Below are 24,765 nucleotides of genomic sequence, written 5' to 3'. Positions count from 1 at the left end.
GGTCGCTATGGTTTCCCGTGGTCGGTGAGTGTGGAATCGGCCGGGGGGACGGACGGATCCTTTTCAACCCGATCGTTTTCAGAAGGACCGAAATGGACAACTCGGGAACCGGAGGAGGTTTACGGGCCGGGTTCGGCCTTTTTAGCGGCGGCGGTGGCGGCGGCTCCTCGGTGCCAGATTATTCCCAGCCCGACCTTTCCCGTGTCCCCTGTGAGTAAGAGAGCGAAGCCTGCGGCAGTAGGCCCCAACTCCACCAGCTCTACAGCGCCTAATTACACTAACTCCGTCCGGATGTTCTTAACTTGTACAACCAGCCCCTTATACAGTTTTCTCAGGACGTAAAATAGATTGTAATGGGGAACAAATTTGGATTTGATAAAGTACCACGCGAGGTTGTTACGCAACGTGAGGATTTTGTGAGCACACTCGGGTCCTTATTATAAATGTTCAGATTGTCCGGCTTTCCACCCTTTCTCTTTTTATCAAATATAACTTTGGCCGAAGCAAGATAAAATCTGCGTGAAATGTCATGCTTTCTACAAATAACCATCCTAATTGCACTGTGTTGAGTGAAGTGGACCCCAGCTCTACCTGATGTCTCCAAGACCATCTTTTGAGGCATCAGTGGCTGATGGTCCCCTTTTAAAGGGGATTAGATTAGATTAGATTAGATTACAGTGTGGAAACAGGCCCTTCGGCCCAACAAGTCCACACCGACCCGCCGAAGCGCAACCCGCCCATACCCCTACCCCTACATTTACCCCTTACCTAACACTATGGGCAATTTAGTATGGCCAATTCACCTGACTTGCACATCTTTGGACTGTGGGAGGAAACCGGAGCACCCGGAGGAAACCCACGCAGACACGGGGAGAACGTGCAAATTCCACACAGTCAGTCACCTGAGGTGGGAATTGAACCCGGGTCTCTGGTGCTGTGAGGCAGCAGTGCTAACCACTGTGCCACCGTGCTGCCCATAATGATCAGTGGAATAGCGTTGCTCCCTATGTTCGGACATACAGCGGGAGATGTCAACATGCAGGCTTCATAACTTGAGTTATCCGGTGTCCGGGTACTTGCTGTTGGCATCAATCTTTCGGATATTTTCTAATCAACTTGCATACTCCAATCAATCATTTTCCAGTCACCTTGAATTTCGAAGAAGAGTTGTATTGGATTGGAAATGTTAACTGTGTTCCTGAATCCACATATGTCACTAGACCTGCAATTGCTACTTTAATTTTAGATCTCCCAATAGTATTTTTGCTTCATCCATGTTGAATGCCTCCATACCTTGAACCCCTATTATGGTAGGAGAAAGTGAGGACTGCAGGTGCTGGAGATCAGAGCTGAAAAATGTGTTGCTGGAAAAGCGCAGCAGGTCAGGCAGCATCAAAGGAGCAGGAGAATAGACGTTTTGGGCATAAGCCGAAGGGCTCATGCCCGAAACGTCTATTCTCCTGCTCCTTTGCTGCCTGACCTGCTGCGCGTTTCCAGCAACACATTTTTCAACCCCTATTATGGTCCCAAATTAACTTTACACCTCCTTTACTAACCTTTTACACCTGTAGAATGGTTTTGGATTTCCCTTTACCTTTATGTAAGTCTCCTCTTGTTCTGTTACCATTTTCAATAAGAGAGAATCTAGACAATCCCTTTGATATTCAGTTGCGATATTCAGTTGCAACATTCCTGAGTCATTGACCAGAAATTTAGCTGAACATGCCATGTAAATGTTCTAAACGGTGACACTACTGAGCCCTAACTTCCCTTTTAGGTAAGCAGCTGTTGTGACAATCTGATTAAGGTGGGGAGCTGGGAATTGTGTGAAAGAAAGAAACTAATGTGCAAGGTGGTACTATAAGATAGAAAAAAGACAAAGGACATTATTGGAGCTAACCTTCATCTTTGCTGTTTTCAGTAACTGGAATGAGCCCTTTGTCTCCGTATCTGAACCTTGATCCTCGATATTTGATCCAAGTAAGTAGAAAATGTTTTCCTTTTTAAGTATTCTGGGCTCCAATATACCTGTTTGAAAATCTTTCATGGGTGAAATGAAAGACTTTCTGATGTTTGTAATGTGGTGTGAAAAATCAGTTGTCATTCTATGCACTGTGACCTAAAATGGTTTGCAAGTCTGTGCTTCAGTGTAGCATTTGGTACTAACTTTCACTGTGTGTTTTAGACTTGCATGTTGTGTCTATGCTTTCTTATATTAGAATGTTGTATGTCTATGCTATGTGGACTTGTGCTGATACTTTATCAAAGCTTGCCCTCCTAGCATGGAGATGAAGTGGCTTTCTCCAGTATATTAAGCCTGTATGTTCGGGTGATTCAGTAAGTTAGTGCAGGTAGGTTTAAAATAGGGTTCTACCAAACCAACTGTCAAAGCCCAGGTAATCCAATTCTGTTTCTGTTACTATTTCTTCTCTGAATGTGTGGTAGTTTGGAAAATAATTGTTCTGAATGCTGTTCCAAATGAAGTCCTACTACAAATATCAAAATCTGTCTATGTTGGCATCTTGAGGTGTGCTTGGATTTACATGTGGAGTGGCATTTAAACTTCACCCAAATTCTTTGAATAATTATCTGTGATTCATGAAAGCATAAGATTGAACAATCCTAATTTGTGCCTCCTAGGACCTGATTTGAATGCATCAGTGTCTCTGGGTTTTGATATGAAGTGGTTTATGGGGCACCAGTAATCTGATTTCTTGTCGATCGCAAATTGTTCATCATCATTTTATGTTAAAAGAAGTTCTGTACTGCATTTTGCTGTATTATTCACAAAGATGCAAGTGACAAATAATTCAATTCAATTCAATTCTTTGGCAATGACTGAGTATTGTTGAGGCTGGAAGGTTGAGTAAAGGATTCTGGAGTAGAGTGGTGCTGGAAAAGCACAGCAGTTCAGGCAGCATCCGAGGAGCAGTAAAATCGAAAAAGCAGCAAAAGCCCTTCATCAGGAATACAGGCAGAGTGTTTGAAGGGTGGAGAGAAATGAGAGGAGGGTGGAAGTGGGGAGAAAGTAGCATAGAGTACAATAGGTGAGTGGGGGGGTGGGGATGAAGGTGATAGGTCAGGGAGGAGGGTGGGGGTGGGTTAGAGAGGCGGGTGGAGTGGATAGGTGGAAAAGAAGATAGATAGGTAGGACAGGTCATGGGGATGGTGCTGAGCTGGAAATTTGGAACTGGGGTGAGGTGGGGGAAGGGGAAATGAGGAAACTGTTGAAGTCCACATTGATGCCCGGGGGGTTGAAGTGTTCCGAGGCGGAAGATGAGGTGTTCTTCCTCCAGGCGTCGAGTGGTGAGGGAGCGGCGGTGAAGGAGGTCCAGGATCTCCATGTCCTCGGCTGAGTGGGAGGGGGAGTTGAAATGTTGGGCCACACGGCGATGTGGTCGATTGGTGCGGGTGTCCCAGAGATGTTCCCTAAAGCGCTCTGCTAGGAGGTGTCCAGTCTCCCCAATGTAGGGGAAACCGCACTGGGAGCAACGGATACAATAAATGATATTGGTGGATGTGCAGGTAAAACTTCGGATGTGGAAGGCTCCTTTAGGTGATGGAGGAGGTGTGGGCACAGATTTTGCAATTCGTGCAGTAGCAGGGGAAGGTGCCAGGACGGGAGGGTGGGTTGTTAGGGGGGCGTGGACCTGACCAGGTAGTCACGAAGGGAACGGTCTTTGCGGAAGGCGGAATGGGGTGGGGAGGGAAATATATCCCTGGTGGTTGGGTCCGTTTGGAGGTGGCGGAAGCCGGCAGATGATTTGGTTTATGCGAAGGTTGGTAGAGTGGAAGGTGAGTACCAGGGGGTTCTGTCCTTGTTACAGTTGGAGGGGTGGCATCTGAGGCTGAGGTGCGGAATGTGGACGAGATGCATTGGGGGGCATCTTTAACCACGTGGGAAGGGAAATTGCGGTCTCTAAAGAAGGAGGCCACCTGGTGTGTTCTGTGGTGGAACTGGTCCTTCTGGGAACAGATACGGTGGAGGAATTGGGAATACGGGATAGCATTTTTGCAGGAGGTAGGATGGGAAGAGGTATAATCCAGGTAGCTGTGAGAGTTGGTGGGTTTGTAAAAAAAAAAAGTGCCGGTGTCAAGTCGGTCATCATTAATGGAGATGGAGAGGTCCAGGAAGGGGAGGGAGGTGTCAGAGATGGTCCAGGTAAATTTAAGGTCAGGGTCCAGGTTGAGTAAAGTAGTTGGGATGTCATGATATAGCTGGACAGGACATTGGTAAGGCCTCTTAGAATATTGCGTTCAATTCTGGTCATCTGTCTATAAGAAGGATGTCGTTAAACTGGAGAAGATGTAGAAAAGATTTACAATTATGTTGTCAGGACAGGAAGGTTTTGAGTTGTTAGAGAGAGAAAGCTTGGGGCTTTTTTTCCTTGGAGCATTGGAGGCTCTAGCTTGAGCTTGTCGAGGTTCATAAAATCATGAACACTGGTAGGGTAAATTGCCAGTGCCTTTCCCCTAGGGTGGAGAAGTTCAAAAGTAGAGGACATAGGTTAAGGTCAGAAAGGCAAGTTTTTTTTTAAAAAGGGACCTGACAGCAGCTTTTTCACACAAGTGACGAGTATATGGAAGTGGTAGAGGCGGGTTTGATTATGACATTTTAAAAACATTCGGGCAGGTGCATGGAAAGGAAAGATTTAGAGGGATATGGTTTAAATGCTGGCAAATGGGACTAATTCAGTTCAGAAAACCTGATTGGCATGGACGAGTTGCTGAAGGGATTGTTTCTGTGCTCTTATCAGGATAACTGATAAGAAATGATGTTCTGGTTCAGTTGGTGATTGGGATGTGTTACTGTACGTCTGATTTTGCTACTCAAGTAGCAAAGAAAGAGCTGCTCTGTACATCTGGTCTGTGGGCAGCACGCTGGCACAGTGGTTAGCACTGCTGCCTCACAGCGCCAGAGACCCGGGTTCAATTCCCGCCTCAGGCGACTGACTGTGTGGAGTTTGCACGTTCTCCCTGTGGGTTTCCTCCGGGTGCTCTGGTTTCCTCCCACAGTCCAAAGATGTGCAGGTCAGGTGAATTGGCCATGCTAAATTGCCCGGAGTGTTAGGTAAGGGGTAAATGTAGGGGTATGGGTGGGTTGCACTTCGGCGGGGCGGTGTGGACTTGTTGGGCCGAAGGGCCTGTTTCCACACTGTAATGTAATCTAAAAATCTAATCTAACATTTGAACTGGATACTTGAAAGGGTTGGAAGATAGAAGCTAATGTACGTTGAGCCTGTTTTCTGGGTGTAAAACATGGTGCAATGCTCCCAGGTTTTGTAGTGGGGCAGCTTGTGCCTGAACTCTGCTAAATTCAAGAATTCCTTTTTTTTTTAAATGTCCTAGCAAGTCACTCAGTTCAATGGCATTTGCAGTGGTCTCTACCTCCATTAAAGAATAAAGAAGAAAGAAATTCCTGGCAGCCACCTAAAACTAGTATTTAACTCTTTTTAATTCTCCCTCTGCCAAATTAGAATCTCCTTGATGATACGCGTGCTCCATCCAGCTTTCCATTGCGTCTATTTGTCAACCACCAAAATTTCCTGTCTTCTATTCTAACCTCCACTGCCCCAACACCATTGTTGGATGTTAAGCTGGAATCAGCAAGAATGTTTCATGCCAATCTGAAGGCCCATTGCCAGCCTGAGACCTACTCCCTGAGATTTGACAAGGATAAGGCAGTGTGAAATCCATGCTGCTGAAATGGTCAAGCCGCATTTCCAAAGGTAGTAATTTCAGGCCAATCTTGAGCTTTCGGTTAAGGTGACCAATTTTACAATTAGATTTTCAAGAGAAATTTGATAAGGTGCCACAATAAATGCTACTGAATAAGGTTTTACTGAGCATTTATGGTGTATGGCATGTTACGTTAGCATGGATAGAGGTTTGGATGATACAAAACAGGGAATTGGGATAGATGGTTCATTTTCAGGTTGGCAGACTGTAACTAATGTGGTGCCACAGGGCTCAGTGTTTTGTCCTCAAAACCTCTTATGGAGTTCTCTGCCTGAAGGGAAATCCAGTTCACAGCCAACTCTGCAGACAAGGATGTGTGTTTTCAATTCCACCCCACTGGGGGGAGACTGGTGACAACAGCACGATTTGCAATCTAATTCATATTTAGCCAACCAACTCCTCAACATACATGCATGTTGCAGCCTGGAGCTATAAATAATGTTCATATAGACTTCAAATACCTGGTTGACTAGACTCCATTCTGCTGTTTCCACCTGCCATTGTCATGTGTTAGTTGATAATCAATCGTAGCTGTTATGAATGCATGTCCGTAGGCAGTTAAGGCCTGGAATAGAGCTCCAATCAGGAGCTCAGTGTTGAGATGCAGGGAAGCTACTACTGCGCCACAGAATCTTCTGCCTCAGTTATTGATGACCTGTAATAATTTGGATTAAGGTATCAAGGGTTCTGTAGCCAAATATGTTGGTGATATGATAGATAGGAAAGCAAGTTTTGCATATGAGAAAATACAAAGTTATCTACTTTGGTAAGAAGAATAGAGAAGAAGAATATCATTGAAATGGAGAGATTGCAGAATGCTGCAGTGTATAAACCATAAAATCTTGGCATGCTGCAGGGCATTGGTGAGACTGCATTTGAAGTATTGTTTGGGGTTTACTTCGATTATATTTGCACTGGAAGTAGTTCAAAGAAGATGCACTGGTTTGATTCATGGGGTGAAGAGATTGCCTTGTCATTGTTTTATTCAACCTTGAATATATTCAGATTTTTGATCTTCAAAAGAATCGAGGATTATGAGGCAGATAGGAAGTTGGAAGGACAAGCCAAATGTCCCACCATTGGTCATCTCTCCTTCAGCATTTCTGTTTTCAGCCCTCACCTGGGATTATTTCCTAGTTCATTGTCATCCTTCCATTGAGTGAGCAAATAGCTTCTGACACTTGAATCTGCTACACTGGCAGTTGGTATAGTTGGTGGTTTCTGTGGAACCTACCCGGGCCCCTGTGGTAAAACGTCTTAGGCATCCAGATCCAAGGAGAGAAATGTTTCCCCTCACACAACTAGAGATAGCAGCACTGGGCTAGCAATGGCCCAGACTCGTGCTGTAGGGATACTGCTTTAGATTCCACCAGCAACGACAGTAGGTTCTAACTTCAGTTAATAAATGTGGAATTTGAAAGCTAGTCTCTGGAATGGTGATCACAATCATCAATAGTTATGCAAACCCATCTGGGTATTCTTCAGGAAAGGAAACCTTCCATCCTTGCCAAATGTGGCCTTCATGTGATTCCACACCCCTCAGCCGTGTTGTTGACTCTTGATTGCCCTCTGAAATAACCAACAACTCAATCCAAAGGGCAGTTAGGGATGGGCAATAAGTGCTGACCTTGCTGATCATTCCTACAATTCTGGGGGGGAAAAAAAACACATTTTTAGAAATATCCAGTGTTTAAGTAAACTTCCTTTATTGAAAGTTGTCTGATATTTGAAGTTTCTAAGTGTATGGTTTCAAGTGGGAATCTGTATATTATGATTTATTTATGACTGTCAGTAAGAGTCCATGGTTTGCAGCTGTCTGTTTTTGTTGAGTTCACTGTTTAGTGAGTCTTATTATAGTCAGATGTACTATGCCATCTAGAGCCAGAAAATCAGAACACCAGCTACTGGCTTTTGGTCAGTCTTTGGGTTTCAAAAAAAAATTATAACACAGCTACCTGCTATTTGTCCCTATGACACACTAACATTTGCAGCAAGGCTTCTAATTATATTTTAAATAAGCTCAATACTTTAGAATCATAGGAAAGTTACAGCACTGATACAAACCATTCAGTTCATCATATCTGCACCGCCTGAATAACCTCATCATCCATTCAGCAGTATTTGATCTGAGGCTTTGCAGGATACAGTACTTCAGGTGCAGATCCAGATTCCTTTCAAATGAATTGAAGGTTTCTACTACAACCAACAAACTGAGCAGCAAATTCTAGACTCCCACCACCCTTTGGGTGAAAATGCTCTTCCCCCATGTTATCTCTATTCCAGTTATTTTATCTGTGCCCCATGGTAATTGATCTCTTCACTGGGAAGAAGTTTTTTTCTGTCCACTCCAATCTAAGGCCCTAATTATTTTCTATTCCATTAAATCTCCCTCCACGTCCTCGTCTAAGAAAAACGACATTAGTCTATCCAGTCTTTAAAATCCCAAAACAATCTTATAAGTATGTAAGTTAGCTCACTAAGCTTGAGGGTTGAAGCGAGCTAACTTACTTATCAACCTGAGCTACAAATCTTCTCTAAGATTGCTAACATGCTTATAAATCTCCCATGTACACTCTAAAGAGCTAATTTGTCCTTCCCATAATGTGGTGACCAAAACCTTACACACAACTCCAGCTGTGTCCTAACCAGTGTCGTATATTGTTCCAGCATTACATTCCTGCCCTCCTTCTTGCATTCAGTACCTTGCTTATTGAAGGAAAGCATCCTATATGCTTTCTTTACCATCTTATCTACCCTTATCTACCAATGCTGTCATCTTCAGGGACCTCTGGACATATACTTCATGGACTGTAACTTTCTCTAACCCTCTCAGTAGCCTGCTGTTTATTGTGTATTCTCATGTTTTGTTGGCTCTTTACAAATGCATAATCTCACACTTCTCAGATTGAATTCCATTTGCTATTTTTCTGCTCACTCAGTCAAGCCATTGATATCTTTCTGCAGTCAACCGGCATCCTCTTCACTATCAACTACCCAACCAATTTTTATGACCTCTGCAAGTTTCCAATCATGCCTCTGACATATAAGTCTAAGGGACCTGAATGGAGCCCGGTGTAATACCGCTGGAAACTGCTTTCCAATCGCAAAAATGTCCATTGACTATTGCCTTTTGTTTCCAGTCACTGAGCCAATTTTGGATCGAACTCACCTCATTCCCTGCCTATGATATGTTGCTAAGTACTTTACTGAAGTGTATATAGACAACATCCACAACACTTTTTATCAATCCAGTTACTTCCTCAAATTCAATTTAAGTTAGAGTCAATTTTCCCATAAATATACCATGCTGACTATCTTTGATTTAATCCATGCCTCTCGAAGTAACAGCTAATCCCATTTCTCAATATTAATTACAGTAATTCGCCCATCACTGCAGTCAGAGTGACAGGCCCAAAGTTATTTGGTTTGGGCCTGTTACCCTTTTTGACTAATGGAATAACTTTCACAGATCTGCCATTCTGTAGTACCTCACCTGTATTTGGTGAGATTGTTATTTCAGCCCTGACTTCCTTTAACAACCTAGTGTTCAATATACCTGGCTGAGGTGACTTATTCGATTTCAAAGCAGTCAGACCCTCTAATACTTCTTATTACACTTCTTTAATCTAATTGTTCATGTTCCTCCTTTTTATAGCATGAATGGAATTGAATTAGCTTTATTGTTATGTACTCAAGGAAGTACAGTGAAAAGTTTATACGTCTCCACTTACAATGGCACACTAGGTGCAAAGATACCTTGGTACAGTTTCTTCAGTTACAAGATCTTGGAAAATAGAGCAATCAAGTGCATCAGCATTGTAGAAGTAAAAGCCCAAACCAGCAGTCTTCCAACCCAAACCATGCTGGCACCCAGACTCCTGTCCGCACCAGGCCTTGGCTACAAACGTGCTGGCATCACCTTGAGCATGAGGCTGGGAGATTGTTCCGGTTACGGCCTCAAGTCAGTCCTAGAGACCACATGTCATGCCGGGAGAACGCTATGTCAGGGTGGGAGACCGCTCCTCATCCAGTCTGTGTTGAGGCCAGGAGTTGAACCAGAAAGAAAGAAAAACACAGTGGGACAAAGAGAAGATAAAGAAAAACGGGTGGAGCAGATGAGATGCGGCTGAAGTGTCCTTCTTTGCCTCCATCTTGGATAGTGTCTGGATAGGAATATTTGCATCATCCCTCTCCCCTGAAGATAAGGGCAAAGTATTCATTTAGAATGTTTTCGTATCTTCTGCACCCACACACAAGTTACATATGTGCATCTCGGGCCCAATTCTTTTGTTAATCATCCTCTTGCTCTTAATGTGTTGATAAAACATCTTTGGATTTTCCTTAGTTTTTCTTGCGAAGCAACTTTCCTCTTTCACTCAAACAGGCCTCCTAGACTTTAAGTCTATGAAAGTGTTACTTTTTTTTAGACATTGTCACGAGTTCTATTTTTCTGCTTTATCTTACTCTGCTTCTGGATAATCAGGGAACTATAGATTTGACATTAATTACCACCTTTTCTTTCAACACTGCTTGTAGCATCTTGCTTTTGAATGTGTCTCTCTTTGGTTTACCACTGACTTTGTTTGAAAAAGCTATAACTAGTCTACTTTTGCTAGATCATCTGTCAGCTTTATAAAGCTTTTCTTTCCCCCAATTTTGAACTTTGTCATATTCTATCTTAGATTTAGCATTACTGAAAAGGTCAATTTGTATAATGATCACTGTCTCCAAAATGATTGCCCATGCTGCTTCCACCTGTCCAGCTTTATTTCCTCAAAAATAATTCTACAATTACACGTTCTCCCTTTTGGGCTTGTTTGTTAACTAACAAGTTATCTGGAACGCAGTTAAAGAATTTTGTGCCTTTCATAGTCTATCCTTTTGATATTTTTGTAATTAAAGTTCCCAATTTATTGCCTTTTTTTGCACTTCTAATTCTCCTATTTGAGGGTCTATATAGTTGTGCCTCTTTTTTAAAAATGTATTCTATATCATCACAGCTCTGATTATTTTCCCCAATAATGCTACACAGCCAACTAATTTATCCCATTGTTATCCTACCTGAAAACAGCCAGGAATGTTGAGTTGCTGTTGTATCCTTTCAGCCAAGTTTCTGATTGTAGCGATGATATTATACACTCAGTTTGACTTTATTCAGTGTATTCCTTACTATAACATTTTAATACTGCTAATTTCTTTGTGCAGACCTTTCTTAATGTATGTTTCCTCTATCTTTTTAGAGTCAATTGTTAAGTTTCTGTCTCCTGTTCCCTGCTCTGAATTTGACCTCTAGTTCTCATGGAGAAAGTGAGGACTGCAAATGCTGGAGATCAGAGCTGATAAATGTGTTGCTGGAAAAGCGCAGCAGGTCAGGCAGCATCCAAGGAGCAGGAGAATCGACGTTTTGGGCATTAAGTTCTGAAGAAGGGCTTATGCCCGAAACATTGATTCTCCTGCTCCTTGGATGCTGCCTGACCTGCTGCGCTTTTCCAGCAACACATTTTTCAGCTCTAGTTCTCATACCTTTGCAAATTTAGTTTTAAGCCCTGTATAACAGCTCCAGTAAATCTCCCTGCAAGATACTTATTCCATTTCTGTAAAACAAAGAACTGCGGATGTTGGAGATCTGAAACAAAAATGTAAATTGCTGGAGAAATTCAGCAGACCTGGCTGTATCTGTAGAGAGAGAGAACAGTTAATGTTTTGAGTCCAGTGACCCTTCAGTTCTGAAGGATTGACACTGGACTCCATGTTAACTCTGTTTTTTTCTTCACAGATGGTGCCAGACCTGCTGAGTTTCTCCAGTAATTATTATTTCACCCTGGTCCAGCACGGTGACTCAGTGGTTAGTACTGCTGCCTCAACACCAGAGACCTGGGTTTGTTTCCAGCCTTGGGTGACTCTGCAAGCTCCTTCTCTCTCTCTCTGTCTGCGTGGGTTTCCGCCAGGTGTTTTGCTTTCCTCCCACAGTGCAAAGATATGAAGGTTAAGTAATCAGTGGCTATTGCTTTAGAGGTCCAGCCTTTCAACTCCTACCGAGTTCCCTAAAATATGCTTTTGTGATCTTATTCCCATTCCTACCTAAGTCATTATTATTAACATGGACCATGACATCTGGCTGATCATCATCCTCCAGAAGCATGTCCTGCAGCTGCTCTGTAACATGGGAGGGTGCCCAGAACAAAAGGTAAAAGGAATGCTAATGGTAGTGAAAGAGAAATAGAGAACTGAAAGCATAGGTGTAAATGACAGAGAAGAAGTTAACTCTGCTGAATTTGCAGAAATGATACTGACTGTCCTGAAGGCTGTGAAGTGCCACAGCAGAAAAATGGTTTTACTCCTTAGCCTTGGAGAATTGCAGCAGGGCAGAAATGTTAGCATGAGAACAAGAGATGGTGCAAGCAACTGGAGATCAGGATCATTCTTATTGAGTGGAGGGCAAAGCAGAACAAGGTAGAGGAGACTGTGTGTATTGTGATACAGTCGGCTGTGTTGAAAGAAATCATTGCTTCACCTGGAAGGAATGTTTGGAGTCTGGTGAGGAGGAAGATGGTAAAAGGACAGATGAATGAGGGTGATGGTTGAAGAAGTGTTAGAAGTAATGGATGAGTGAGCCTGAATGTGGTGCCATGAATAGTTCCTGCAGAATGCAGATGGAGAGGAAGCTGTGTTTGTGCACTCTACTGGAGGTGATGGGAATGACCGAGAAAGATCCTTTTTAATGGAGAATCTGATGGAGTAGAAAGTGAGCACAAGGGGACCCCTATTGTTTCTCTAGACAGGGTGGGGGGACAAGAGTAAGGAGAAAGTGAGGTCTGCAGATGCTGGAGATCAGAGCTGGAAATGTGTTGCTGGAAAAGCGCAGCAGGTCAGGCAGCATCCAGGGAACAGGAGAATCGACGTTTTGGGCATAAGCCCTTCTTCAGGAATGAGGAAAGTTTGTCCAGCAGGCTAAGATAAAAGGTAGGGAGGAGGGACTTGGGGGAGGGGTGTCGGAAATGTGATAGGTGGAAAGAGGTCAAGGTGAGGGTGATAGGCCAGACTGGGGTGGGGACGGAGAGGTCGGGAAGAAGATCTCAGGTTAGGAAGGTGGTGCTGAATTTGATGGATTTGACTGAGACAGGGTGGGGGGAGGGGAAATGAGGAAACTGGTGAAATCCGAGTTCATCCCTTGTGGTTGGAGGATTCCTAGCCGGAAGATGAGGCGTTCTTCCTCCAACTGTCGTTTTGTTGTGGTCTGACGATGGAGGAGTCCAAAGACCTGCATATCCTTGGTAGAGTGGGAGGGGGAATTGAAATGTTGAGCTACAGGGTGGTTGGGTTGGTTGGTCCGGGTGTCCCAGAGGTGTTCTCTGAAACGTTCCGCAAGTAGCCGGCCTGTCTCCCCAATATAGAGGAGGCCACATCGGGTGCAGAGGATGCAATAGATGATGTGTGTGGAGGTGCAGGTGAATCTGTGGCGGATATGGAAGTTTCCTTTGGGGCCTTGGAGGGAGGTGAGGGGGGAGGTGTGGGCGCAAGTCTTGCACCTCCTGCGGTTGCAGGGGAAGGTGCCGGGAGTGGAGGTTGGGTTGGTGGGGGGTGTGGATCTGATGAGGGAGTCACGGAGGGAGCGGTCTTTACGGAATGCTGATAGGGGAGGGGAGGGAAATATATCCTTGGTGGTGGGGTCCGTTTGGAGGTAGCGGAAATGACGGCGGATGATGCGCTGTACATGGAGATTGGTGGGGTGGTAGGTGAGGAAACCTTTTTCATACCTTTGTCTCTAATTGCCCTATTTTTCTATTGTCGGCCGAAATATTCAGTGTGCTTTCAATATCTTAAAGGCATAAAGAAGTTCTGGTATATTATAAGAGGAGCTGGGAAAAACGAGCTAAAGCCTGACATTTTTAATAGCTGTTATTCTGTAAGGTGTTGAGAATGGGGATTGTTTTTAATCCCGGATTTTAAAATTAATTCTGTTGTAAGTTGCAAATTGTCACCTTTGCCTTGTTCTCTTTTTCAGGACACAGAGGAGTTTATATTACCAACTGGAGCTAATAAGACTCGAGGAAGATTTGAGCTGGCTTTTTTTACGATTGGTGGTTGCTGTATGACTGGTATGCTTGGCAATTTTGTTAGATCAGTCATAGCTACTGAATAAGCCACAAATTAAGAGCTCTCATATACTTAGCAACCAATACAGGGATGAATCCTGCCTGTAGGTTGTGATTAAATTAGATGAGTAACTTGGATGATGCAAACATGAGAAGTTTTTTTAAAGATTCATGTTGAATTAGAGTGAAAACGTTTTGTATCAAATTTAGCATACATTGAGTGTTTCATATGAAAATGTTCAGAACTTCAACCTGCGGCAACCATGCATTATCCTCACCAGAGTGTATGGAATCTGCTGACTTTACCATGTGTGTTGTCTCACCTAATCTTTATTATCTTGCTAGGAAAAAATAAGGCTGCTCCGTGGTAACATGTGCAGATGCATATTTTACTACCATGCCTGCCTAATTGACATTTTGGCAGGAAAAGAAAGTCAGAGGAGTCCATGCAGCTATAGGTGGAAGCCAGGAAATGACCTGCACTGTTAAGAACAAATCTAAGTTCTTTCAAAAAAAAGAAAGAAATAAAATTCTAAAGTTCTGAATAATCATAAATTTGCTTAATCTTAAACTGGCTTCAGTGAGAGTAATGCCTTATCTCAGAATAGTTTCTGATATTTTACTTGTTTGTAGACTCACAAACAGAGCCCTTATGTAATTGGATGCTTAATGATCCAGTAGAAGGTTCTCTTCACTGATTCTGATCATGTTTTAACTGACTGGGGAATACAGGATGTTTGCAGCTATAGTGATGTCACATCTCCCAGTAGCTCACTTTGGGCTTAGGTAATTTGATTTGCATTTGATGATTATGGACCTGGAAGTGTGGTAGTTTAAATCTTTTCTTTGTTTCATTAGGTGCTGCTATTGGTGCAGTAAACGGCCTGCGTCTAGGATTTAAAGAGACTCGGGATATGGCTTGGTCAAAACCCAGAAATGTTCAGTGAGTATCCATTCCATTCATGACAGACAGCCTGCCGTCTTGCGATTTGTAATGGACAGTGAAGACTGCAAGGGTATTGCATTTGTGGGAATAATTGATTTTGCAGGTCAATGTAAAGCTGACGTTGGACAGGCTGAAGTTGTGATATGTAGCAGAGATTTGAAACCACCTTGTTGTTTCTATCATGTTGAATGAAGCACTTGCTTGACAATCCTCACTACATTCAGAAATTGTTCTCCATGTCCTCAGGTCAGTTGCCTCCCTTTGTCTAATAGTTGGGATGATTTGAATACTTTGTGTACCTGCTCTACCAACCTGTTTAATAACTTGGGCCATGCAACTTCGTTGACACGAAAAAAGCAATCCACCTGATCCGAAATGAAAGTGGTGAGAGATTTGAAAAGTGCCATTTTGATGTCTATTCTGATGTCTTTCAAGTGCTGAAGAGAGTTCTGATTTTGAGATTTCTGGTAGCAGCTATAGAGTAAAGGATCCCCTTTGCAGCCTGTGGAGGAAAAAGCCTTGCATACTCCATTTTTCTCTTGGAAATGTAGGCTACTTTTGGCAAAACAGTTTCAATTGTTGGAATGAAAGGGGTAGCGTGGCTGTTAAATTGCCTTCAGCCACAAGATGGTGATATAGATTTGATCAGCAAATGTGGACTCTATTGTAACAAGCTTTGTGCAGATGAAAAGTGCGTAAATTGAAAACTACTTGTGTTGACTGCAAAAACACATTCCATAAGCTGTGTGCAGTCATTTTGTTAATCTGAATGCTGCAGAGCAAAATTTTTGTTTATCTGGCTTTTGCTCACATAGCATGTTTCTCTTGATAAACATGACCATATGTGCTCATTCCTCCTCCTCTTTTCTGCCTCCACCTAGTAACTTTGCAAACTTAAATTGCACGAATAGTATTATGCTTAAAAAGGCAGGGGTCACCACTTGAGAGCTTTTTTTAAAAACTTGTTTTATTTGTGAATGTCTCAAATACAGCAGAGCTGTTGAATTACTTCATTAATGTAATAACGACTTCATCCATAGCAAAATCCCTCAAACGACGAGGTAGTGGATGTTTAATATTTGTTAAAGGAGGAATGGTGGTTGGGGAAAAAGAAGGACAATATTGTCTCCAAGAGTTGTATGTTGGCCATTGCTGAATATCTTTGTCTGAAAGACACCAACTTCAGTGCAAAACAGTCATTAACAAATAGAATCACTGTAACGTGAGTGATACAAGTTGAGTTGAACCCATGTTTTGACTTTGAGGCCTGAGTGTGGACTTGCAATAGATTTTATAATATTTAACAAATGGGTTCATTGTGGCTGGATAGAATGGATAAGTGAATACTTTGCAAGTGTCTTTACTGAGGAAGTAGATGCGACCCAGGACAGGGTGATGAAAAAGGTATTTGGCACACTGTCCTTCATCAGTCAGAGCATTGAGCACAAGAGTTGGCACATGTTACAGTTGTGCCAGACATTGGCAACGCCACATTTGGAGTACTGCGTACAATTCTGGTCGCCCTGCTATAGGTGCGAGATTATTAAACTGGAAAGAGTGCAAAGAACAAAAACAAGGATGTTACCGAGACTGGAAGGTTTTGAGTTATAAGGAAAGACTGAGTAGGCTTTGTAGTCTTTGCAAGTTGACACTCAGGCCTCAAAGTCAAAACGTGGGTTCAACTCAACTTGTATCACTCACGTTACAGTGATTCTATTTGTTAATGACTGTTTTGCACTGAAGTTGGTGTCTTTCAGTAAAAGATATTCCGCAATGGCCAACATACAACTCTTGAAGAGACAATATTCTCCTTCTTTTTCCCCAACCACCATTCCTCATTTTTTATCCCTGGAGTATAGGAGGCTGAGGGGTAATCTTATAAAGGTTTCTAAAATCACAAGGGGCATAGATAAGGTGAATAGCCAAGATTGTTTTTCCCCAGGATAGGGGTCTAAAACTAGTGGATTTAGGTTTAAGGTAAGAGGGGAAAGACTTTGAGACCTGAAGGGCAACGTTTTCACACAGAAGCATTGTAATGGGATGAGTTGCCACAGGACGTGGTAGAGGTGGATACAATTACAATGTTTAAAAGACATTTGGACAGGTGCGTGGATATGAAAATTTTAGAGGGATATGGGACAGGTGCAGCAAATAGGAGTAGTTCAGTTTAGGAAATCTGGTCCGCATGGACATATTGGGCCAAAGGGCCTGTTTCTGTGTAGTGTGACTCTCTGACTCTAAGTCAGGAATGTGATGGGATGCTCCCCACTTGCCTGGGTGGGTGCACTTCCAACAACACTCAAAAAAAAACTTGTCACCATCCAGGAGAAAGCTGCTCACTTGATTGGTAGTGAATCCACAAACATCATCTCCCTCTGCCACTGATGCTCTGTAGCATCAATGTGTACTATCTACAAACATATTACAGAAGTTCACCAAAGATCCTTAGAAATAACCTTCCAAGCCCATGACCGCTTCTATCTAGAAGGACAAGGACAGCAGATACGTGGGAGATCATTAATTTCAAGTTCTCCTCCAAGCCACTCACCATTCTGACTTGGAAATATATTGCTGTTCTTCACTGTTGCAGGGTCAAAAATCCTGGAATTCCCTCCCCAAGGGCTTAATAGGTCAACTTACAACATGTGGACTGCAGCAGTTCGAGAAGGCAGCTCACCGCAATTTCTCAAGGGCACCTAGGGATGAGCAATAAATGCTGACCAGCCAGTGACAACCACATCCCACGAATGAATTTGAAAAAGCAAGAAATGCAGCAAACGATTACTAGGAACTCCTGGGGGTTTCAACTGGTGCAATGGACAGACCCATGACTGAGAAGATGTAATGTGGAGAAGTGTGAAATGCTGCGTTTTGCAAGGGAAAATGAGAAGAGGCAAAATAAACTAAATAGTATAATTTAAATGGGGCTACAAGACTAATTGGTAAGACTGTTTAAAAACGCACTTTGCTCACAACGGGATCCTGGACTATATAAATTGAAGCATTAAGACTGCAAAGCAAAGGGTTCAATCTCCAGTAAAGTATTTTGCCTAATTCTGGTTACCACGATTTAGGGAACATTGTTTCAGGCAAAGAGAAGCTCATCAGAATGGTACTGGAAATAAGCAGCCTAGCAGTATTGAACTTTCCTTTAAAGCAAAGTAAATTAATGCGAGATTTAAAATTGTGCTCAAAATTGAGAGTTTTGATATAGTAAATAGGAGAAAGTGTCTCCAGTCAGAAGTCTCATTATATAAGATCGATGCACAATCTTGTTTGAAAATATGCATTTTCACTTGGAGAGTTATAATCTAGAATTCGCTGAAAGGCAGTTGAATGCAAATTGTGGTTATGAACTTGAAAAGGAGACTATTGAAGAGTAGGAGAGTGGAACTAATTGGTTAGCAGTTTCAAAGAGCTGGCTCAGACACAATGGACCCTCTGTGTGTTCTATGATTCACTGGAGAACAAAGAATGGATGTGCTGCATTGCCTAAATCCTGCCACTAATGGCCTAAGAAAGAAACTGGGACTGTACTGTACTGATGTGGATCTAGCATCAATCTGAATAATTTGTACTTTCAGACTCTGACCTGGTCAGTTTCTAAAAAGCCTGTTAACCGTCTCGAAGGGCTTTTTTTCCCCAATAGCCATGAAATGTTAATAAGCTGCCAAGTAACTAGAACACAGATGATACACCCTGAAAATTTCACTTTGAACAGCAGCCCAATGTGAATTTTTAATACTTGACATATTTCATGCTTAGAGGAGAAAGTGAGGACTGCAGATGCTGGAGATCAGAGCTGAAAATGTGTTGCTGGAAAAGCGCAGCAGGTCAGGCAGCATCCAAGGAGCAGGAGAATCGACGTTTCGGGTATGAGCCCTTCTTCAGGAATTTTGTAGAGGGAGGAAGAGAGCTTCTTCAAGGAAGGCATCCTTGCAAGAGGTTTCACAGTAGGTTAAAATCTTTGAGGAGAAAGTGAGGACTGCAGATGCTGGAGATCAGAGCTGAAAATGTGTTGCTGGAAAAGCACAGCAGGTCAGGTAGCATCCGAGGAGCAGGAAAATCGACGTTTTGGGCAGGAACCCTTCATCAGGTAATCCTTATGAAGGGCTCCTACCTGAAACGTCGATTTTCCTGCTCCACGGATGCTGCCTGACCTGCTGTGCTTTTCCAGCACCATCTAATCTATTCTAAACTGCACCTGGTACAGCTCCTGGCTGTCCACAAATTTTTTTTTTTGATGACAATAGGGTGTAATTGCAATGTTGTGGTACCAGTGGGTTGGTTCTTTGCCAACACACTTCCTACCTAATCAGCAGGGATAAAAGACACTACTTCAAACAGCCAGAAAAAAAAGGGAATGTTGCCTGGTTGTAAAATCCACCAGGAGAAAGTGAGGACTGCAGATGCTGGAGATCAGAGCCGAAAAGTGTAGTGCAGGAAAAGCACTGCGAATCGGGCAGCATCCGAGGACGGAGAGAGTCGATGTTTTGAGCATGAGCTCTTCCAAATGAAGAATTCCTGCTCGAAATGTTGACTCTCCTGCTCCTCGTTTTCTGCCTGACCGGCTGTGCTTTTCCAACATCACACTTTTCGATACTGCTTGTAAAATCCACCCCCCTACTCCTCCAACCCCAACACCACTACACTCTAAGCAGTTGCATGAAAGTTGACCTTTGCATTCCTATTCTGAAGAATTGTGCAGCTGCTCCTGAACAATCTCCCTCCTGACTGGAGCTATGCAGACTTGAGTGGCATCACTCATTTATTTATCATTTTTTTACATGATTATGGTACCAATATGCTATACATGTATCAAAATGCCTCTTGGACCACCACTGAGAAATTGCTCCTACTGCCAAAACTTCATCCTCACTATGGAACTCTAGATTCTTTCCTTATTCTTCATTTTCTTCATCACTGAGGCCATAATTTATTCCTAGTTGCCCTTGTGTGGAATGGCGTGTTCAGCCAGGCAGAACTAGTTGACAGCCAGGTCTTTATGGTCAGATCAAATAAAAGATTTGGGGAGCAGGAGTAGGTTATTTGGCTCCTCAAGCCCAGGCCTTGACCCCACTTTCTTGCCTCTCCACTAATGTCGTTTATCATTCTAGTTAGTCAAGAACCTATTTAGTTCTGCCTTAAAATTATTCAGTGACCCTGCTCCATCTCTCTCACTCGCCTCCTCTGGGGGAAGAGAGTTCCACAAATGTAACGTGTCCCCTGATTCTAGAGTCTCCCACAGCCATTCAATATCCACCCCCTCAGGGTCTTGCATGTTTCAAAAGGAAAACCTTTCATTTTTCTAAACTCTGAATACAGGCCCAACCTTATTGTGATCAGGTAAAGATGACGCATTTCCTTCCCTAAAGGACATTAGTAAACCTGGTAGATTCTGAAAGCAATTATTAATTGTCATAGTCACCATTTCTAACAATAGTTGGATGTATCAGATTTATTAATTTACTTTAGTTTGCACAGGCTGCCCTGGTGGTATATGAACCGATGCCCCCAAAGCATTTGCTTGGGCTTCGTTAACTGCACGTTTTTGTAGCAAGAACTGAGAGTTGAACTGATTGATGTTTAAAATTATAAAGGCTTCAATACTGTACATGTAAACATGTTTCCACTTATGAGGGGAGTCAAAAACTAGGGGAAATAGATCTAGGGTAATTATTAATCAATCCAGTAAGAAATGCAAGAGGACTATCTTTAACCAGAGAGTACTTGCTTCCTCATGAAGTAGTTGAGGTGACTAGCAGAGATTTATTTAAGGGGAAGCTGCATAAATGAATGAATATGTAAGAAATAGGTGGATTCGTTCTGAAGAAGAGTGCTATTGGACTCAAAGTTAACTCTGTTTCTCTCTCCACAGATGCTGCCTCAGATCTTGAGTTTTTCCAATACATTTTTATTTCTGATTTCCAGACTGCAATATTTAACACTTTATGGAAGGATGTGTTATTGGAGCATAGTGAGGTGTGATGGGAAGAGATGTGAGTGGAGCACAAATGCAGATCAGTTGGACCCAATGACTCTTTCTATGTTCTGTGGTCTATTTTGTGCCTTCTCTGACTCACTGCGAGCATTGTCACAGTGGATCTGCTATTAATCAATCACAAATCTTGTAGGTAGTGCCTAGTTACTGTTGCACTTTATATAAATGTTTCTAAAAATGTTGTTATCCCATTTTTAGAACACCCTTTTGGCTTAGTTAGGTGGAGCATAAGTAATAGCTCTATAATTTTTATGGTGTCTGTTATGGTGTGTTTTTTAAGGTAAGGATTTTCTATTTCTTTATCAGTGACTGGTTAAAAAATTACTTTTTTTGTTTATCTATTAATTGGTTTTTAGAAAGACTATAGCAGAGAGGTATCAAAGTATTTTAACTCAAACCTGTACAAAGTAATAAAGTAATTAACTAAGCAGAGATGGCTGGGTAGGTGATGTGCTGTAGCTGTATGATGTGGGAGCTGGCTAATCCCATTGTGAATGGCAGTGACCACATCTGCAGCAAGTGTCGGTTGCTGGAAGAACTCCGGATCAGAGTTGATGATCTGGAATCTGAGCTTCAAATACTGCGGCACATCCGGGAGGGGGAGAGTTACCTGGACGCTTTGTTTCAGGAGGCAGTCACACCTGGGAGATTAAGTAATTCACATTCAGTTAGTGATCAGGGACATCAGAATGTGACTGTTAGTGAGGCAGGTGGGGGGAACCTGAGTTCAGGAGTGCAGGAGCCTCAGCCCTTGACCTTCTCCAACAGGTATGAGATTCCTGCTCCCTGTACGGATGAGGAAAAGGGCTCTGGACAGGATGAGCCAGCTGACCACGGCATCATGGTGCAGAAGGCCATTCAAGAGGGGGGAGCAAAAAAGACAAGTAGTTGTTATAGGGGATTCTATAATTAGAGGGACAGATAGTAAGCCGGATCGGGAGTCTCGCATGGTGTGTTGCCTACCCGGTGCCAGGGTGCGGGACATCTCTGACCGGCTTGAAAGGATATTGGAGCGGGAGGATCCAGTTGTTGTGGTCCATATTGAGACTAACAACATAGGCAAAGCTAGGGTGGAGGACCTGTTTGGGGATTATCGAGCACTAGGAAGGAAATTGAAGTACAGGTCCTCAAGGGTCATAATCTCCGCATTACTGCCCGAGCTACATGCCAATTGGCATAGGGATAAGAAAATTAGGGAAGTAAACACGTGGCTAAGGGATTGGTGTGGGAAAGAGGGATTCCACTTCATGGGCCATTGGCATCAGTTTTGGAACCGGGAGGATCTATACCATTGGGATGGTCTCCATCTGAACCGATCAGGTACCAGTGTTCTAGCGAAGAGGATAAATAGGGTGGTCAGTAGGACTTTAAACTTCTGAGTTGGCGGGGAAGGGAAAGTGAAAGCGACGGAGTATGGAGTTAAATGGAAAGATAAGCATCAGGACAGCATATGTGCAGGCGGATTTAAACTTGAGGCAGACTGAGAATGCAGTAAAAAGCAAGGATAACTTAGGACATCTTATGACTTCCAATATCTCTAATGATAAGGAAGTTAGCATTAAGGCACTTTACCTGAATGCTCGTAGCATTCGTAACAAAGTAGATGAACTAATGGCACAGATCATCGTGAATGATTATGATGTGGTAGGCCTCACAAAGACATGGTTACAGGGGGGTCAGGACTGGCAGTTAAACATCCAAGGGTTTTCAACTTATCAAAAAGACAGGGAGGTGGGCAGAGGGGGCGGGGTTGCCTTGTTAGTTAAGAACAAAATTAAATCTATGGCACTGAATGACATAGGGTCGGATGATGTGGAGTCTGTGTGGGTGGAATTGAGGAACCACAAAGGCAAAAAAACCATAATGAGAGTTATGTACAGACCTCCTAACAATGGTCAGGACCAGGGGCGCAACATGTACCGGGAAATAGAGAAGGCATGTCAGAATGGCAAGGTCATGCTGATCATGGGAGACTTCAATATGCAGGTGGACTGGGTGAATAATGTTGCGAATGGATCCAAAGAAAAAGAATTCATGGAATGCTTACAGGATGGCTTTTTTGAACAGCTTGTCATGGAGCCCACAAGGGAGCAGGCTATTCTGGACCTAGTGCTATGTAATGAACCAGACTTTATAAAAAATCTTAAAATAAGGGAACACTTAGGAAGCAGCAATCATAATATGGTAGAGTTCAGTCTGCAGTTTGAAAGAGAGAAGGCAAAATCAGATGTAATGGTGTTACAGTTAAATAAAGGTAATTATGAGGGCATGCGAGAGGAACTGACAAAAATAGACTGGAAGCAGAGCCTAGCGGGGAAGACAGTAGAGCAAAAATGGCAGGAGTTTGTGGGTATAATTGAGGACACTGTACAGAGATTTATCCCCCAAAAAAGAAAGATTATCCGGGGAGGGATTAGACAGCCATGGCTGACAAAGGAAGTCAGGAAATCTATCAGAGAAAAAGAGAGATCCTATAAAGTGGCCAAGAGCACTGGGAAATCAGAAGATTGGGAAGGCTACAAAAACAAACAGAGGATAACCAAGAGAGAAATAAGGAAGGAGAGGATCAAGTATGAAGGTAGGCTAGCCAGTAATATTAGAAATGATAGTAAAAGTTTCTTTCAATACATAAGAAACAAACGACAGGCAAAAGTAGACATTGGGCCACTTCAAACTGATGCTGGAAGCCTAGTGATGGGAGATAAGGAAATAGCAGGAGAACTTAAGTACTTTGCATCACTCTTCACAGTGGAAGACATGAGTAATATCCCAACAATTAAAGGGAGTCAGGGGGCTGAGTTGAGTATAGTTGCCATTACAAAAGAGAAAGTGCTAGAAAAGCTAAAAGGTCTTAAAATTGATAAATCTCCTGGCCCCGATGGGCTACATCCTAGAGTTCTGAGGGAGGTGGCTGAGGAAATAGTGGAGGCGTTGGTTGAGATCTTTCAAAAGTCACGAGTCAGGGAAAGTCCCGGATGATTGGAAGATTGCTGTTGTAACCCCCTTGTTCAAGAAAGGATCAAGACAAAAGATGGAAAATTATAGGCCAATTAGCCTAACCTTGGTTGTGGTAAAATTCTAGAATCCATCATTAAGGATGAGGTTTCTAAATTCTTGGAAGAGCAGGGTCGGATTAGAACAAATCAATATGGATTTAGTAAGGGGAGGTCGTGCCTGACAAACCGGTTGGAATTCTTTGAAGAGGTGACAAGTAGGTTAGACCAGGGAAACACAGTGGATGTGGTCTACCTAGACTTCCAAAAGGCCTTTGATAAGGTGCCACACGGGAGGCTGCTGAGCAAGGTGAGGGCCCATGGTGTTCGAGGTGAGTTACTGGTATGGATTGAGGATTGGCTGTCTGACAGAAGGCAAAGAGTTGGGATAAAAGGTTCTTTTTCGGAATGGCAGCCGGTGACAAGCGGTGTCCCGCAGTGTTCAGTGTTGGGGCCGCAGCTGTTCACGTTATATATTAATGATCTTGATGAAGGGACTGGGGGCATTCTAGTGAAGTTTGCCGATGATACAGTTAGGTAGACAGGCAGGTAGTACTGAGGAAGTGGGGAGGCTGCAGAAGGATCTAGACAGTTTGGAAGAGTGGTCCAGGAAATGGCTGATGGAATTCAATGTGAGCAAATGCGAGGTTTTGCACTTTGGAAAAAAGAATACAAGCATAGACTACTTTCTAAACAGTGAGAAAATTCGTAAAGCCAAAGTACAAAGGGATTTGGGAGTGCTAGTTGAGGATTCTCTAAAGGTAAACATGCAGGTTGAGTCTGATTAAAAAAGCGAATGCAATGTTGTCATTTATCTCAAGAGGGTTAGGATATAAAAGCACCGTTGTGCTACTGAGATTTTATAAAGCTCTGGTTAGGCCCCATTTGGAGTACTGTGTCCAGTTTTGGTCCCTACACCTCAGGAAGGACATATTGGCACTGGAGCGTGTCCAGCAGAGATTCACACGGATGATCCCTGGAATGGTAGGT

At 43.0% G+C, this 24,765-nt stretch overlaps 1 protein-coding gene across 1 annotated transcript in view; it reads left to right on the top strand.

Moving 5' to 3' along the window:
• The first annotated feature begins 11 nt into the window (after nucleotides 1-11).
• The window catches only part of timm23b (translocase of inner mitochondrial membrane 23 homolog b (yeast)), a 41,604-nt gene continuing 16,850 nt past the window's right edge, over nucleotides 12-24,765 (top strand). Inside the window, exons 1-4 of the mRNA XM_087982325.1 lie at nucleotides 12-210; nucleotides 1,922-1,980; nucleotides 13,745-13,838; nucleotides 14,694-14,778. Coding sequence (XP_087838451.1) covers nucleotides 93-210; nucleotides 1,922-1,980; nucleotides 13,745-13,838; nucleotides 14,694-14,778 — 356 coding nt within the window. The 5' untranslated portion in view covers nucleotides 12-92. The remainder of the gene's footprint in view (nucleotides 211-1,921; nucleotides 1,981-13,744; nucleotides 13,839-14,693; nucleotides 14,779-24,765) is intronic.

Source organism: Chiloscyllium plagiosum, unplaced genomic scaffold (assembly GCF_037043375.1).
Source record: "Chiloscyllium plagiosum isolate Xiang-an unplaced genomic scaffold, Cpla_swu_hap1 HiC_scaffold_43, whole genome shotgun sequence".
Taxonomy (NCBI): domain Eukaryota; kingdom Metazoa; phylum Chordata; class Chondrichthyes; order Orectolobiformes; family Hemiscylliidae; genus Chiloscyllium; species Chiloscyllium plagiosum.
The sequence above is the reverse complement of the archived record's forward strand: the minus strand, read 5'-3'. Positions and strand labels throughout refer to the sequence as shown.